The sequence below is a fragment of the Scyliorhinus torazame genome, chromosome 12, assembly GCF_047496885.1.
Source record: "Scyliorhinus torazame isolate Kashiwa2021f chromosome 12, sScyTor2.1, whole genome shotgun sequence".
NCBI classification, from domain to species: Eukaryota; Metazoa; Chordata; class Chondrichthyes; order Carcharhiniformes; family Scyliorhinidae; genus Scyliorhinus; species Scyliorhinus torazame.
In genome coordinates this window covers 215,032,722-215,050,545 of record NC_092718.1, presented here as the reverse complement: position 1 = coordinate 215,050,545, position 17,824 = coordinate 215,032,722, and the positions used below count along the sequence as shown (strand labels likewise).

The following is a 17,824-nucleotide window of genomic DNA, read 5'->3' as shown; positions in this document are numbered from 1 at the left end:
GTTTGCCCCGGGGGGAATGGATGGGGGATATGGAATGTGGCAAAGAGCAGGAATAACGCAACTGAAAGATCTATTTGTGGATGGGAAGTTCGCGAGTCTGGGAGCGCTGACCGAGAAATATGGGTTGCCCCAAGGGAATGCATTCAGGTATATGCAACTGAGGGCTTTTGCGAGGCAACAGGTGAGGGAATTCCCGCAGCTCCCGACACAAGAGGTGCAGGACAGAGTGATCTCAAAGACATGGGTGGGGGATGGTAAGGTGTCAGATATATATAGGGAAATGAGGGACGAAGGGGAGACTATGGTAGATGAACTAAAAGGGAAATGGGAAGAGGAGCTGGGGGAGGAGATTGAGGAGGGGCTGTGGGCAGATGCCCTAAGCAGGGTAAACTCGTCGTCCTCGTGTGCCAGGCTAAGCCTGATTCAGTTTAAGGTATTACACAGGGCGCATATGACTGGAGCACAGCTCAGTAAATTTTTTGGGGTGGAGGATAGGTGTGCGAGGTGCTCGAGAAGCCCAGCGAATCATACCCATATGTTATGGTCATGCCCGGCACTACAGGGGTTTTGGATGGGGGTGACAAAGGTGCTTTCAAAAGTAGTGGGGGTCCGGGTCGAACCAAGCTGGGAGTTGGCTATATTTGGGGTTGCACAAGAGCCGGGAGTGCAGGAGGTGAGAGAGGCCGATGTTTTGGCCTTTGCGTCCCTAGTAGCCCGGCGCAGGATATTGCTAATGTGGAAAGAAGCCAAGCCCCCGGGGGTGGAGACCTGGATAAATGACATGGCAGGGTTTATAAAGCTAGAGCGGATTAAGTTCGTTCTAAGGGGGTCGGCTCAAGGGTTCACCAGGCGGTGGCAACCGTTCGTCGAATACCTTGCAGAAAGATAGATGGAATGGAAAAAAGAAGGCAGCAGCCCAGGATCGGGTGAGGGGGGGGGGGGGGGGAGGAACCAGAAGGACTCTCAGGGTTGTTAATATATACTGTATAATATGTATAGGTCGTTGCTACAGATAATTATATATTGGACTGTTAAATTATATTTTTGGAGAGTGTTACTTGTGATAAGGCAGTTGCCAATTAGGGTTAGTTTTCATTTTTGTTATTTATTATTTATTCATTTTCTGTTCATAAAATAGGTCATTGTTATTTGTGTTGTTATAATATTGTGTAAAGGATGCACAATGTACTGTGTTGGCTGACCAAAAATTTTCAATAAAATATTTTATTAAAAAAAAGTCACCTGAGCCTATCATACATTTATTGGACCAAAGGTTTTTCCGATGCTACCAAAATGAAGCTATTTGCAAACCTCCAGTAATTAAATGAAACCTGTTTCATCAGTTTTGAACCAATTAGTAAATACATTACAGGTATAATATAGGTTAAAATTATTTAGGAGTATATGGGTGGAACTTTCACAGTGGGGCTGGCTGTAAAATGTGGCAAGCCATTCAAAGGTCCATTGACTATGGCAGGACTGGAAAGTCCTGCCAGCAGGAGGGGTCATACAATTCTGTCCTGGGTTCTGATTCATTTAGGGATGCAGGTACTGTTCTTTGTAAAAATTCTCCCCTTCTCTGAAGGTGCTAATTCTATAGAAGCTGAGCATTCACCAATGCCTCACTAAAAGGTCACTATTTATTTGTAATGCTTGACAGTGATTGCTGACCATAATGCAGTCTAATCTTGTTCTCAATTGGTGTCAGCATATGTTTATCTCTAGCAGGAGTCACTGGAAGTTTGATCCGTTTTCCCTTTATAAACTCATCAGTAGAGTCATTGGGCAGGATTTACCATGCAACGTGATGCATGTTTCGCTGGGGTGGGAAGCAACCTGGCTGGTTGGTGGCAGGATCTTCTGGTCCCGCCAGTAAAAACGCTCATGAGGCCCGAGAAGGTAAGTGTTATAACCCGACCCAAGGTCACGGGGTCTGCACCCAGTCAGGTGTCACATCGCCTCACATAGTCTGAAGGTTCCCTGCAGCAGGTTGTAGAATGGATCTCCTATGCCATCTCGCCTGTGGCTGTGCTTCTAGCAGCTGTCGAGCCAGTTTGGGGGAGGCCTGTATCATGTCAGGGAGTGCCTTTTTCACGTGAAGATAGGATTAGGCTATTGAGTTGGATGATCAGCCATGATCATAATGAATGGTGGAGCAGGCTTGAAGGGCCGAATGGCCTCCTCCTGCTCCTATTTTCTACGTTTCTATGTTTAAGTGCCTGTTGGTTAAAGACGGCAGACGGAGGGGGGGGGGTTGAGGAACAGATTCGGCCGGCGTGGCTTCCTCTGGGGCGGGGTCTCTATCCTCGAGGTGGTCCACGCGTTTTCTTATGGTCCACTCTCTAGTCTTGACCATGTACGGGACAGACCACGTTTTGGCCACTATGGCCCCTGGGAACCACTGGGCGCCATCCCTGAAATTTCGACCGTAGGCAGAGGTTTAAACCCTCTGTCATGCATTTGGTGATCATAATGCCTCTTCTGCGGGTCTTGCTTCCTTTCCACCTTCCTGGCAAGGATCGAGAACACTAAACTCAGGTGGGTCCGGAGGCGTCGGCCCATCAGCAATTCTGCTGGTGCATCCCCCGTTTTGATATGCGCGGTTGTTCAGTAATTAAATAGAAATCGTGCCTTCTTCGTTTCAACGGAACCCGTAGTCTGTTTCTTCATGCCCTGATTAAACATGTGGACTGCCCATTCAGCCAGATCGTTCAAGGATGGATGATATGGGGCAGTTCAGACATGTTTCACTCCATTGGCGCGTATGAACACCTGGAATTCCTCGCTGGTGAAGTGAGTACCATTGTCCAAGACAAGTACCCTCTGGGATCCTATGGATGCTGAAATATTGGCATATCTTCTCCATAATGACTCACGAGGTGGTGGAAGACATTCCGTGCATATCCATCCACTTTGAGTGGGCATCTATAAGGAACTGAAACATTAACTCCATAAAGGGCCCGGTGAAGTCAGCATGCAAGCACCCACAGGGGCATCCCTGCCACTCCCAATGGTGGAGCGAGGCTGACATAGGGAGCTTCTGGTGCTCTTGGCAAGCCACACATAGTTTCGTCATTTGCTTGATCTCGTCATTGAGTGCTGGTCACCACACAACTCCTTGTAAGCATCTTCATCTTGGAAACACCTGGGTGTCCACTATGCGAGCCCTGCAATATTATTTGCTGACCTGGCCACGGGAAGATCACGCAGGCACCCCACAGGAGAATACAGTCCTCTACATTGAGCTCCTGCTGTTTTGCCAGATAGGCCGCAGTTCCTCTGGGGTTTTCCTTGGAGCCTGGCATGTTGGATGGCGTGGTGTAGTTTCGCCAATGTAGGGTCCATTTGGGTCCATGTGTGGAATTGTGCGGCCATTACAGGTAAGGTGTCCATAAAGTTCAATGTCAATACGACTTTACGTCAATACGATATTCAAAGGTGTAGTCATACGCCGTCAAGAGTAATGCCCATCGTTGTATTCTGGCTGAAGCTATTGGTGGTATCATCTTGTCTCTCTTAAAAAGGCCAAGTAAGGTCCATGATCACCGTAAAATTTCACCCATAGATGTACTGATGGAATTTCATTTTGTGGATACCACGGTCAGTCTTTCCTTCTCGATTTGCGTATAACGGTGCACTGTGCCAGCCAGAGTTCTGGATGCATAAGCTATCTGCCGTTCCGTCCCATCGTCCCACCTGTGGGCCAGCACTGCCCCAATGCCATACAAGAGGCAACACGTGAGGACCAGTGGCTTCAATGGATCGTAGTGCATCAACAGTTTGGAAGATAACAATTGTCGCTTCACTTTGGTGAATGCTTCCACTTGCGGCGCTTTCTAAACCCACTTCTGGTTCTTCTTTAATAGCATGTGCAGATGTGCAACAAGGTAGCCAGGTTCAGGATGAACTTTCCGTAATAATTGCTCTGTTGTGTTCTCAGGTGTCGGGGCTCCCTTGATAGCCTGGACTTTTTCCTCCATTGGGTGCAACCCGTCCTTATCGACATGGTATCCAAGATTTGTGATCTCTTTTGTCTGGAAGACTGACTTGCCCTATTTCAGGCAAACACCCACGTCAGAGAACTATCGGAGGGCCTCTTCCTTAAGTGATCCTTCTGGGTTGTTCCTGTAATAAGTACATCATCCAGGGTGGCCAGCCAGCCTGGGAAGCCCTTGGAGGATGCTTTTCATTACCGGCTGGAAAATTGCACACACTGGACGACATCCTGAATGGAAGCTGGGTGTACTCTACTTGTACAACCCCCTGTGGATGTTGATGGTGACATATTTTTGAGATGAAGTATCTACCTCCAACTGGGGGTAGGTGTGGCGCATGTCCAGCTTCATAAATGAGTGACCCCGGCCAATTTTGCACGGAATGGGGTACCAGTCTAAGCGGAGCACCCTGTTTACTGTCATATTTATTTATTTATTTATTTTGGTTTTATATAAATCGTAGTTTAATCAACAAGAAATGTCACGGCAAGTCAAAAGGAGTGGATCAGAAGGAAAAAAAAAAGAATCAGAGAAAGGGGGTAATAGTCAGGGGCGGCGAGGCGAGGTACGTGGATCCGGACCAGAGGCCGTCTCCCAATCGGGACGGACGAGAGGCTGGAGCAGATGGGGGGGGGGGTTCTGTCGAGAGGCAGGACTGGACGCTGCACCCAGACGCTCCCCCCTGCCCCGCCTTACAGTCACCATGGCCAGAACCCACCACTGTGACAGGATACCACCCCTCTTTCCTCTATTTTCTCCCCTACTCCACCCGCCTAGCCCCCCTACCCTCCCTGCCCTCTAAGCCCCCCCCCCCACCTCGTGGGACTCTGGCTGATATACAAAAAAGAAAAATCACACGAGCAGGATTGCGAGCCAAAGGATAATATCGTCTATTCTCAGAAAAACAATATTCCTTTAAACAGCTGCAGCCACCCACACTCCCCCCCCTTCCACTGACCCCATCGCTAGGACAGGCGGGGTGACTGCCCACCAACATCCAGCACTGGGACCATGTGTCACATTCCCCTCCAGGTCAACACGCTCCCTCCACAGAGGGAAAAATTAAAAAGAGGGTTTCCCATACACTCACTGACAGGCAGGAAGCCGCACACTCACAGACAGGCAGGAAGCCGCACACTCACAGACAGGCAGGAAGCCGCACACTCACAGACAGGCAGGAAGGCGCACACACACATTCAGACAGGCAGGAAGCCGCACGCACACAGACAGGCAGGAAGGTGCACACACACAGATAGGCAGGAAGCTGCACACTCACAGACAGGCAGGAAGGCGCGCACACACACACATTCAGACAGGCAGGAAGGCGCACACACACACACTTGCAGACAGGCAGGAAGGTGCACACTCGCAGACAGGCAGGAAGGCGTACACACGCAGACAGGCAGGAAGGCGCACACACGCAGACAGGCAGGAAGGCGCACACACACAGACAGGCAGGAAGGCGCACACTCACAGACAGGCAGGAAGGCGCACACACACACACATTCAGACAGGCAGGAAGGCGCACGCACACACACACTTGCAGACAGGCAGGAAGGCGCACACACACACACTTGCAGACAGGCAGGAAGGCGCGCACTCGCAGACAGGCAGGAAGGCGCACACACGCAGGAAGGCGCACACTCGCAGACAGGCAGGAAGGCGCACACACATACACTTGCAGACAGGCAGGAACGAACACACACACGAACACACACACACGAACACACACACACACACACACACACACACACACACACACACACACAGTCAGGCAGGAAGGCACACGCTCGCACATGGGCAGGAAGCCACACACACTCAGATGGGCAGGAAGCTACACACTCAGATAGTCAGGAAGCCACACACACACACACACACACACACAGACAGGCAGGAAACCACACACACAGGCAGGAAGGCGCACACTCACAGACAGGTAGGAAGGCGCACACACACACAGACAGGCAGAAAGGCGCACACTCACAGACAGGTAGGAAGGCGCACACACACACAGACAGGCAGAAAGGCGCACACTCACAGACAGACAGGAAGGCGCACACTCACAGACAGACAGGAAGGTGCACACTCACAGACAGGCAGGAAGGCGCACACTCACAGACAAGCAGGAAGGAAGCCACACACACACACGTGCACAAACAGACTCACACCCACACGAGCAGGCAGCTCTGGCCAAACCTCGGAGAGATGGGGTGGGGAAGGGGGGGGGGGGAAGAATGGGAGGCAGAAAACCCAGCACGCTTGTAGAAATCATCACATTTCAAGTTGGTCTGTGAAATATTAACAAAACGAAACACAGGGAGGCGGAATTGGAAAAGTGGGTGACAAAAGGAACATGCAAAAGTCTAATGTCTGATGCCAGTGGCTGAGATTCAGCAGCAGATGTGGATCCACCTGCACCGCACGTTCTTCCCGCTCATTTCCGCCTCTTCTTCTTACTGCTGATACGGATGACCGGTCCTTTCCTCTTCCGACTCCTGGTATCCTCCTCTTCCTCGTGGTATTCCCAGTTAGCTCATCGAGCTTCCTCTTCCAGCTCATCCCAATCTTTTCCACTCTCCTTCTCACTGACCAAGGATTCCTCGCTGGCAGATTCCTCCATCTCCGATGAGTAATTTTCATCGCTGTCCCCATCTTCCACATCATCATCGTCATCCAAAGGATTAAACGTTTCATCTTCCATCTCAGATTCAGAGTCATGTTCCTCTACCTCGCTGCCATCACCCTCAGGCTCCAGGAACGACCAGCCTCCTTGTTCAAAGAAACATTCACGGTCGTCGACAATGGTCATGATTTTGCTCCAGTTCAGTTACTGTACACCCTCTGTATACTTCAGATCACAGGAGTTGAGCCAGTCTTTAATGGGGTCGAGCGAGGCCACTGGGATGGCGTTGATCATCGTCACTTTCTTGCTGTAGTCCTTGTAGACAATCACCATGTCAAAATTCTTCAGGTGGAACTGCACCCTCTCAAAATGAACCAACTCCACCTTGTCCAGCGTGACCACAAACAGAGGCCACTCTGTGACGTTCACCAGGGAACTGCTGGTGGGCTGGAGCATGCAGGTGCTTCTGTACGGAGTGCCGTTAAACCCCAGGTCCCGGAATGGAACCTCAAACTCCAGCTCCTCCTTGGTCAGAGCTTCCACTTTCTCAATGAAATTCTTAAACGCAGTTTTCAGTTTGTGTCTCATCTCCCTCTCGAACTGTTCCGCGTACAGGTCATCGCGGTGGTGCGTATGTTGGTGTTTGCCGAGATTGGTGGTGATTTCCCCCACTTCTGTGTTACTGTCATATTATAATAGCCACACAGGCAAACGGACTTGTCTGGCTTCAGTACGGGACCACTGGCACTGCTCACTCTGCCAACTGGACTGGGCATATGATTCCGAAGTTCTCCATCTGGCTCAGTTTTTTGTTCACTTTTGTAAGCAGGGTGTATGGGATCGGCCAGACCCCGAAAAATTTGGGCTGGGCCTCTGGCTCAACATAGATTTCTGCTTTGCCCCCTTTATTTTCTCCTGGCCCTCCTGGAAAACTTCCAGATTCTTTCTGAGGACTTCGTACAAATCGTAAGTAACTATCCGGAAGATTTGTTGCCAGTCCAGGCAGAGTCATTGTAACCAATCACGGTGTAGAAGGCTGGGCTCGGGTCCTTGTACCACGACCAGTGGTAACCGAACCGACTGTTGTCTGTGGGTAACTGAGGTCACAGTGGTCCCGATGTTGGTCAATGGTCCCCGGAGTATGTTGTAAGCCGGACCTTGGTATCCCTCAAGCCCAGGTGCAGGATTCCCAAGCACAGCCTACGGAGCGTTTGTTGTCCAATAATAGAGACAGCAGCCCCGTATCAATTTCCATGTGCAAGGGGTGACCGTTGACTTGGAGCTTTAGTTTAATTGGGGCTACTTTGGAGGCCGTGATACAGTTTAACTGCATTAGGTCTTCTTCCTCGGGGGGTGCAATATGCAAAGCCCAGGCGTGGGGCGCCTGTGTCCTCTGGCCAGGGCAACGTGTTTACTGTTGATTCTGGTAGCCTCAATCTCCACAGTTCCTGTGACTGCAAGTGCAGCATTGTTGTGGGTACTCCTCATCATCGTCTGGGGAGATGTTCCTTCGGGATGTGGTGGCCCTTGGCCATTGGGCCTGGCCATCGGGTCTGACCACGACATTGTTTTGGTGGTGACTGGGTCAGTGAGCCCTATCCTTGGGGGGGGCATCACTCTTTGGAATGGGGGCTGGCCAACGCTGTGTACGCCGAAATCATTGGAACCTAGGAGCACCTGGACCTTCTTTTCCACATTCGCATGGAAGAGTGACAGCTCTATGGTCCTTTTCAGGCCGAAGGCCGGTACTGCTGTATTGAGTTGCCATATTGTTAATGCCACACACAAAGTGATCTCTGAACACGTCATGGAGGGATGGGCCAAAGTCACAATGTTCAGCTCACTTGCGAAGGCGGGTCAGAAATTCTGTAACCAATTCTCCAGGTGTTTCTCTGGCAGTATCAGCCTCTGCATTATTACCAATGGCTTAGGATTGTAATGGTTTGTGACAAGTTCCACAAGCTCGCTAAAGGGTCTTGTGTCTGGGGCCGCCAGATAGGGGAGGCTCTTGATCATGCTGAATGTTGCAGGTAGTCAGGAGTGTTGCCCTCTGTTGGTCGACTCCAACAATATCATTTGCCTGGAAGAAGTATCGCATCTGTTCGGTTTACTGGGCCCAGTCTTCTACGCCTGCATAGAAGACCTCTAGCTTTCCAAAAAGCGGCATTTTCAAAGCTCTCGTGATGGGGTATTCCGGTGTAGTCAGGATGTCCAGAATCGCAGCCGCTGTTTGCCTCGCCGCCAGTATAAAAACTTAGGAAGCCCAAGAAGGTAAGTTAAATTAAGTTTAATTAAATCACAAAAAGCAAAGGCCGCTTTGCGGCATATAGTCCAAAGGTCCCAACCGGGACTGCCGATCATATTGGCCCCAGTCTGGGCTGGCTTCTATAAGGTGAATTTACAAGTCCCAGCTGGGTGGGCCTCTGCATCCTAGCGGGGTAGCTCCTATTCCATGAGTCCCACGGGGAGATCAATTGAGGTATCTCCATGGGTCTCATGAGGGTTATTACAGCGGGTGACAATGGGGTTTCCGGTTGAAATAACCACTCGTTGCCGGGAGACCCACAGCAGGGGTGTATCGTCAGTGGGACCAGAAGATTCTGCCAGCGTGAATGGCCAGAAAGTTCCGGCTATTATTTGTAACAAAAGGCCCAATCTAGAACTTAATAAATCATCATAATATTCCATAGGAGTGCATGCAGTTTATGCAACATGAGTGATTTACTCATTTAGGTTACATTTTGTTTTTCAACTTTTTCAGAACATACCGAAAATTGGGAGGAAATTAGCTCAAGCTCTGTAAGGATTGCACAAATGGAATAGGAATCAGGGAAATAATTGATTCATGAAAAATTTAATTCATTTTGCAATTGTTTAAGGGTCACAGCAGTGACAGAAATGTAACTAAAACAACAGAGCACAAACTGTTTCATGTAACTGTAGATATCCTGATGTCGGTAAAAGGTTACAGTTTTCTCAATACTCACAGCATCTGGAGAGCCTTGAAAGAGTGGAGCATTATGGACCCCGGTTTTCACACATGGACTAAAAGTGAAAGAGAAATAAAAGACAGGACAGTTCAGCTGAAGTAACTGGATTAGTCTGGGGCACCCTGCAGCACTGGAGGCAGGTGCTGCAGATGCACCACTGCAAACCGCAATCTACTTTCCTGTTTCCTGCAGAGCAACGTGTATGCAGTTGGGTGAATGTTATAATGTACGAGGCTTTGCCGCAAAATGAAAACTTGTTTCTCATCTTCCTCAAGCTTGTCATTTTGTTTTCTGTCTTTTGAACGAAAAGTTAAACACATTCAGATGGATGTAAAAGTCCCATGGTGCTATGCTAAAGAACAGCAAACCAGATCTCCTGATGCCCTTGTCAACATTTATCTCACTACCAATACCACTAGACTATCTGGTCATTATCTAATTACTGTTTGTAGTACTTTGCTGTGCACAAATTGGCTGTTGCATTTCCTGCAATACAACAATGTTCAAACATATTGAATTGCGAATAAAGCACTCTGGGAGAACCAGTAATCATGAAAGGCACTATATAAATAAAGTGCTTTCTTTATTTTCGATCCATTGTAGAATAAAATTTTATATATTCATAAATGTGGAAGGTGGCAGTAAGCCCTGGGAAGCAGAAGTAAAGGCCCCTAAACCTCCCAGTGAAATAAGACAATCTTGCTGTGGCTTCCTGGATGCCTCACCTCAGTCAACCCCCAACACTTTGATCTTTGGGAACTCTGCCCCTTTAAGATTCCACATTTTCCATTGCTGCTGCGGCACTGCCAGCATTTCCCTGCTGTTAATGATGGGCTCCTTCCCTTTTGTAGAAATCACACCAGGATCTTTCCACGCGTAAGGAGCGGGCCCCAACCCAGAAGAATGGTTGGGCTGGGGCCATAGGTAATGGGCAAAAGCCCCACCACCTTAACTCGACTGCAAAGAGGGAAATTTTCCCCTCGGCCTTTTGCACCTCTCAAGCTAAGGATACGAGAGTGGTATATTTGTGAAACCATGTCTCTCTCTTTCACATCTGTTTTCCTCTCTCCCCTTCACAGGTTTCAGTCATCCCACGCCTTTGCTTCTCACTTTCTTTATCTCTTTCTCCTTAATCATTTTACTTATCTTTTCCTTTTTAGTCCTCACTTTATATTTTTCTCAGTTTTACTTATTTTTTTCCTCTTGTCTTTTCAACAAATTTTGGTGTAGTGTATGTCTGAAACATTGGTGCCATCACATGAAAAGCAGCAAAGATTAGGGAAGATGAGTAAGTGTCTCAATCAGGCAACGGGCTGGCCTTAAGAAGAAACTCTTGGATTGAAAACATTTTTAAATACCTGGAAATCAGGACTTAATACGGTGAATCAGGATGTGACAATTGGAAGATGTTAGGACAATTGGATTATAAATGCAGTGGGCAATTTAAGGGTTAAAAGCCTGGGGTTAGAATGTGTTTGTTTTAAAAGGAATTCTGTTCTGCAGGGCCCTGGTGGTTTTAACAGCCAGCAGGTGAAATTAATAAAGGAATGTGTTTTTCAGTCCAGCCTAGAAAATGATTTGCTGCTCTTTATGGGTGTGAAGTTAAAAAGTTTAATATTGTGTTATAATCAATGTTGTCCTAATTACTACTGGCTGGGGACTATTGGCAATCCCACAATCCTTAGTGAGTATAAGCTTCCCCAAGGAGGGGGGCGGAGAAATCATTAGCAGTCACCTGCATAAATAGAGCCGGCCGGTGTGGAACCAGCTAGAGAGGAGAGAGCAGTGGTGGAGTACTGCTGCTGTTGTATCTACGTAATTTTAAATAAAGTTTTTTTTTTGATTCTACAAACTTGTGCTGGATTCTTTGTGGCCGTCACAAAAGTTTTAAAAATACGCATGCCCTATTTCTTCATGCAATCACTCATGGAGCAAATTATTCTTTCCGCACAGTCTTTCAAATAAACTAAATTATTGGGGTTTCAGCCCAGTATCCTCGTCACTGTTGGGGTCTGGTCTGGGATCGTAATAAGGAGCAGAACTTCAAAACAATACTCCAGGGAATGGATCTTCAAAAAATTCTCAGTTTGTCTTTATCAAATTAACAAGATAACACCAGGGAACACAATTCTAAAAAAGCTTCAGGGAATGAAACCAGGAGCAGGAAATCAACAAGCCAGCTCCTGCTAAGTATTGGTTGAGATTATCCTGACTGTCCTAGAGTGTAGCTACGCCAATAGCAAGTTTGGGTGCCAGCATTGGTCTCATTACTGCAAGGGATGTGGAGAAAACATCAGTCAAGGGTCCTGACTGCTGTTCAATAAATCATATTGGGAAATGTATGTGTATGGACAAGAAAAGAATCATACTGAATTGTGATACCTTCCATTTTCAAACAGCGTCTATTTCTCACTTGTGAACAAAGGCCACTTGAGTACGTCAACGTTTTGGGGCTCTTGTAGAACTGTACCCCAGCAAGATGCAGTATCTTTGAGGAATGATGGAAGAAAACCGGAAAGAAATATTAACAAAGCAAATGCTGGAATAATTTCTAGGATTCCCTGCAATATTTTAAAGAATGAACATATACTTGTATTTCCTAGAATGGCTGCTCTGCAATGTTACAGTGTGTGGAAGCAGATGTCTGTACCTTGAAAGTTGTAAATCACCAAGATCACAGTCTCTTTCAGAGACTGGGTGAATTAATGATATATTAATTAATGTGCAGTTACCCACAAAAAAGCGGAATTGCTGACCACCCCAACTGTAACAGTGCATCCAGTTCTGGTTCCTCTCCTGTGTGCGATGTGACTTTGCCTGGTTGCTGACCATTATGATCAGGTGCGTAGATAACATTGATACCGAATATTTGGACCAGTAGAACACTATGTACATCCCAGTATGGATGCAATACCTGAGGAATAAAAGGTTTAAAATCAAACACAATGGATGTTTTGATGGGTTCCGTTTCTTGGTGGATGGGTGTGTAGATTGGACAGCAGGGCAATTCCAATTTGCAACGCTCCTGTTTTTGAGATTGTTCACTATGTTATGTGCAACATAATTGGACATGCTGATTCCATAACTGTGCTATAATTTTAGCAAAGATGGGAGGTCTCTGCACTTTAGCCAAAATGGCACTGGAGTACATTTAAAAATGCAGCTGCCTTAAATCAGAAATAATTTTCGCCATCAAAAGTTTTTGAAACATGGGTCGTGGAATTTACAAATTTGAGGAAAAGATCTACACCTGCTGGAATTCTTTGGAGAAGTCAGGTGCCATTTTGGGGGAGGTTCAGGTATCACTTTGGGACTCTTAAGAGTGGTAATGATGTGTGTTTAAAAAAATGACTAAAGACTGTGGAACTTTTAAGCTGTTAAGTTGTTTAAATCCCCTGCTCATTAAATTTCAGGGGGAAAAACTGGCTTCAGTTGAAAAGAAAACAGTGCTTGCAATTTTGATATATGTTAGGGTGGATAGAGGGACATGGTTGGTCTGGAGGATATGATGGGTAATGGGGGGTTGGTGGCATGAATGTATGGGGAGTGGGGATGGTGAGGGCTAGACAGCTGCATTTTGTTTCAGTGTTTTTATTACATCTGGGGTGAGGAGCATTGAGGCAGACCCTTGAACCAGGCCATCTTGGCACTCAGCGGTTTCTGTGGCTGTCACCACATTGTTTCCAGGGATGGCAGACCAAATCTATTCAGCATCAGCGCACACCCCCAACCCTCAGAATGAAAATCCGAACAGTCGGGAAAGTTTCTCTCAAGTCAGGAATTTTCCCAACTCTGCACACCGAACTGGAGAGTGAAACTTCGGTCCCTGTACTCTAATCCAGGTTCCTCTTGAGGAAGACTTGGTGACAGAAGTATATATAGCCTTGCAAAATTGAGTTTACAATATTCTAGTGACAAATCTTCACTGATTAACAACTGTATTGAACATCAGAATCAGTAAACAGTCTGCATCAGTCCTACATCATTTTCTCTTTTACACGACGAACAAACATATAATATGGAACTGGAAGTGGCCACAAATTACTTTTGAAGTGTACTTCTGTTGGGAAAAAATAGCCAATTTTGCACAAGGTCTCAGAATCAGCAATGAGGTTAATGAACAGTTAACCTATGCTTTGTCATATTTTTGGCCAGAACACAAGAAAAAGCTCTTACTTTCTTTTGAATGGTGTTATGGGATTTTGTCATATCTCATCTGAAAGATAGCACCTCTGACAACACAGTATTCCATCAGTACTGCAGCAAAGTCTCAACCTAGATGATGTGCTTAAATCCTGCACTCTAATTGAATCTATAGGCTTCCGACTTGAAAATTCTACCACTGAGTTAAGTTGGCACTTACTGGTGAGCTATACAATGTGAGAAAAAAGTCTGAAATTCAGATTTTATTGTGCCTTTGGACAATTTTGAGTCTCATCAACAGATGAACTAGCTATTATCCTGCACCAGTCATTGCAGTCCAAAAGTAATTTATTGCTTTGAAGCATTTTGAAACATTTTGATTTTCCTTCATTGCAACCGTGACTACATTTCAAAAGTACTTCATTGGCTGCAAAGTGCTTTGTGACAACCGGTGGTCATAAAAGGCACTACGTAAATGCAAGTCTTACTTAATAAAGCATGATATAACTGCAAATATTTTTTTTAAAGTATATTATTCTGTCCACATTTCCTGCTCCCTACCCAGGTTGGATCTATCCAGCAAGGTGATCTCTGAAGGCTGGCAAAATCATGAAGACGGGTTAAGAATTTCTCTTCTCTGCCCCTTGTTTCAGACAGTCGCAATGCACTGCCTCCTTTCAGAACTCTGGCAAAAGCATTCACATAAAGGCCATCTTCTGTACAAGAGAAAAATTAAATGCAAAAAAATTAGTTAACTGAAAAATGTGATTGTCTAACAGTGCAGCTGTAATTCATTAGTTAATGCTGGCATGTAAGGGACCCTTTCATTTCACAAGCTATGACATTATTGTGACAAAGCATCTAAATATTTTTACATATTTGTTCTTGGAATATGGGCAGGAGAGTGGGTCTAGGTAGGGTGTTTTTTCAGAGGGTTGGTGCTGATTGGTTGGACCGACTGGCCTCCTTCTGCACTAAAGGAATTTTATAAGGTTATTGGGGATGTTCACTGATGATTGCACATGCACAAAGTTCAGCACCATTTGCGACTCTACAGATGAAGCAAGACCTGGACAATATCCAGATTTGGGCTGACAAGTGCCAAGTAACATCTGTGCCACACAGAAAACTAGCATGCAGATATAGCAGATAATAAAGAAAGCAAATGGAATGTTGGCATTTATAGCTAAAGAAATAGAGTATAAAGGTATGGAAGTGTTGTTCCAACTGTACAAGACATTAATGAGACCACACCTGGAATATTGTGCACAGTTTTGGTTCCCTTATTTGAGGAAAGATGTAGTGGCATTGGAGGCAGTTCAGAGGATGTTGACTAGGTTGATTCCAGAGATGGGCAGCATGGTAGCACAAGTGGATAGCACTGTGGCTTCACAGTGCCAGGGTCCCAGGTTCGATTCCCCGCTGGGTCACAGTCCAAAGACGTGCAGGTTAAGTGGATTGGCCATGATAAATTGCCCTTAGTGACCAAAAAGGTTAGGAGGGGTTATTGGGTTACGGGGATAGGGTGAAAGTGAGGGCTTAAGTGGGTCGGTGCAGACTCAAAGAGCCGAATGGCCTCCTTCGGCACTGTATGTTCTATGAGGGGTTTGTCGTATGGAGAGAGATTGATCAGTTTAGGCCTATGCTCTCTAGAGTTTAGAAGAATGAGGGGAGATCAAATTGAAGTATACAGGATGTTAAAAGGTATGGATAAAGTAGACATGGAGCAGATGCTTCCTCTTGTGGGACATTCTATTAAAAAAAAAAAATTTAGAGTACCCAATTCAATTTTTCCAATTAAGGGGCAATTTAGCATGGCCAATCCACCTATCCTGCACATCTTTTTGGCTTGTGGGGGTGAACAGTGACCCAGAGCCAGGATCGAACCTGGGACCCCGGTGCCATGAGGCAGCAGTGCTAACCACTGCCCACCATACTGCCCTTGTGGGACATTCTAGAATGAGAGGTCATAGTGTTAGGATAAGAGGTAGCAAATTTAAAAGAGAGTTGAGGAGAAACTACTTCTCCCAAAGGGTTGTGTATCTGTGGAATTCACTACCTCAGAGTGAGGTGGATGCTGGGACAGTGAGTAAATTTGAGGAGTTAGACAGGTTTTTAAATTGGTAATGGGTTGAAAGGTTATGGAGAACGGGCAGGATGATGGAGTTAAGGTCTGAATGAGATCAGCCATGGTCGAATAGCGGAGCAGACTCGATGGACCTAATGGCTTAATTCTGCTCCCACATCTTACGAACTTATGAACAAGTGCCAGACAATTACCATTTCCAACAAGAGAAAATCCTACCCGTCTCATGATATTCAATGGCATTACCAACTCCGAATCCCCCACTAGCAATATGCAGGATGTTACCATTGAGCAGAAACTGAACTGGATTAACCATATAGGTGCCGTGGCTGCAAGAGCAGGTCAGAGGCTGGGAATTCTGTAGTGAGTAACTCACCTCCTGACTCCTCAAAGCCTATCCACCATCTACATGTAAGGAGTGCGCTGAATACTCTCCACTTGCTTGGATGAGTGCAGCACCAACAACACCCTAGAAGCTCAACACCATCCAGGACAAAGCAGCCCGCTTGATTGGCACCCCTTCTACAAATATTAATTCCCTCTGTGACTCCTCAGTGTGCCATCTGAAAGGTGCACTGCAGGAACGCACTCAGCCTCCTCAGACAGCACCATCCAAACTCATGACCACCACCATCTAGAAGGACAAAGGCAGTAGACACATGGGAACATCACCACCTGGAAGTTCCACACCAAGCCCCTCGCCATCGTGGCTTGGAAATATATCACCGTTCCTTCACTGTCACTGGGTCAAAATCCAGGAGCTCCCTCCCTAATAATGCTGTGGGTGTACCTCCACCTCAGGAGACTACAGCAGTTAAAGAAGGTCATCACCACTTTCTCAAGGGCAATTACGAATGGACAATAAATGCTGGCCTTGCCAGTATTGCACACATCCCGTGAATTAATTTTTAAAAAGTCACATGGATGTCAGACTGAGGAGACTGGGTATAGGTTTGGTTGGGGTGCAAGGGGGAATGTGGGGAAGGTTTCCTTCCCTGAAAGACATTATTGAACCAGTTGGGGTTTTAGCATCAATCATCCAAAACTCAATTGTTTGCAGCAGAGCCTTCCAAGTGCAGATCAGCCTTAGCAATCACCGCTGTACCTTCACGGAACCCGTTCAAACGCTGCAGTTGGGGATAAACATGTTCATTTTCAACCCAAAGGACAAACAAGAAGTGAAACAAAAGGCTACATTACACTTAGCAATTATGTGTCTGTAGCCAGTCTTTGATAATGTTATTTGGGCTTTTCACAGTAACTTCATTTGAAGCCTACTTGTGACAATAAGCGATTTTCATTTCATTGATGCTTGCTATACAGTGTGATATTCATAATTTACCCCAATTAGCATCTTACACCTGCGATTGTGAAACCAACCACAATCAGCCTATCTGAATCCGGAGCTCTTGCTTTTCCGTTGAGAAATATTACGAGTTACTTTTAATTTTAACCCCTCCCATGCTGTTTTCAACGGAACTATGACATAAAAATTCAACCACAGACAAGAATCCATTTTGTTGTCAAATCGTATTACATTTGTGATGTGGGAGTGAAGCACAGAATATTGCACAGACCTTTCAACCCATAGGCTTGAGAAATTCGAAGACGGATTCCAGCTCGTTGGTGATATCGAACCATACGGACTACACTAAGATGTGTTGGTGGCTGCTGAGGTGAGAGGTGTTTTGTGCCATCTAGTCTTTCTTTGTACCAGGCCATCCACTCTTCAGGAGGAACTATAAAGGCATGAAAAGTTTTATTAGAGAACAGGGACTGCATTCCACACATACTTATATAGATATTCAGGTTAAGTTTCCAAAGGATCTAGGTCACCATGGTAAAGATCCAGCAAAATATTTTGCTATTTTAATATACAACAGGTTGCAAGAACATAGTTGCCACATGGATGCGAAGGAATCCCGAGTCAGATAGGGTTGGCAGCCATGGAGGGAATTGCAAGCATACACGAGTAATCAGAAGGCAC

The 17,824-nt window shown here is 46.3% G+C and overlaps 1 protein-coding gene across 2 annotated transcripts in view; it reads right to left on the bottom strand.

Moving 5' to 3' along the window:
* Nucleotides 1-17,824, bottom strand: part of LOC140386972 (uncharacterized) — a 156,683-nt gene that overhangs the window by 27,252 nt on the left and 111,607 nt on the right. For both annotated transcript variants that reach the window (XM_072469926.1, XM_072469927.1), the window contains 4 exons: nt 17,415-17,576; nt 14,313-14,467; nt 12,341-12,522; nt 9,606-9,663 (listed from right to left, as the gene is read on the bottom strand). In XM_072469926.1, the coding sequence (XP_072326027.1) occupies nt 9,606-9,663; nt 12,341-12,522; nt 14,313-14,467; nt 17,415-17,576 (557 nt within the window). The remainder of the gene's footprint in view (nt 1-9,605; nt 9,664-12,340; nt 12,523-14,312; nt 14,468-17,414; nt 17,577-17,824) is intronic.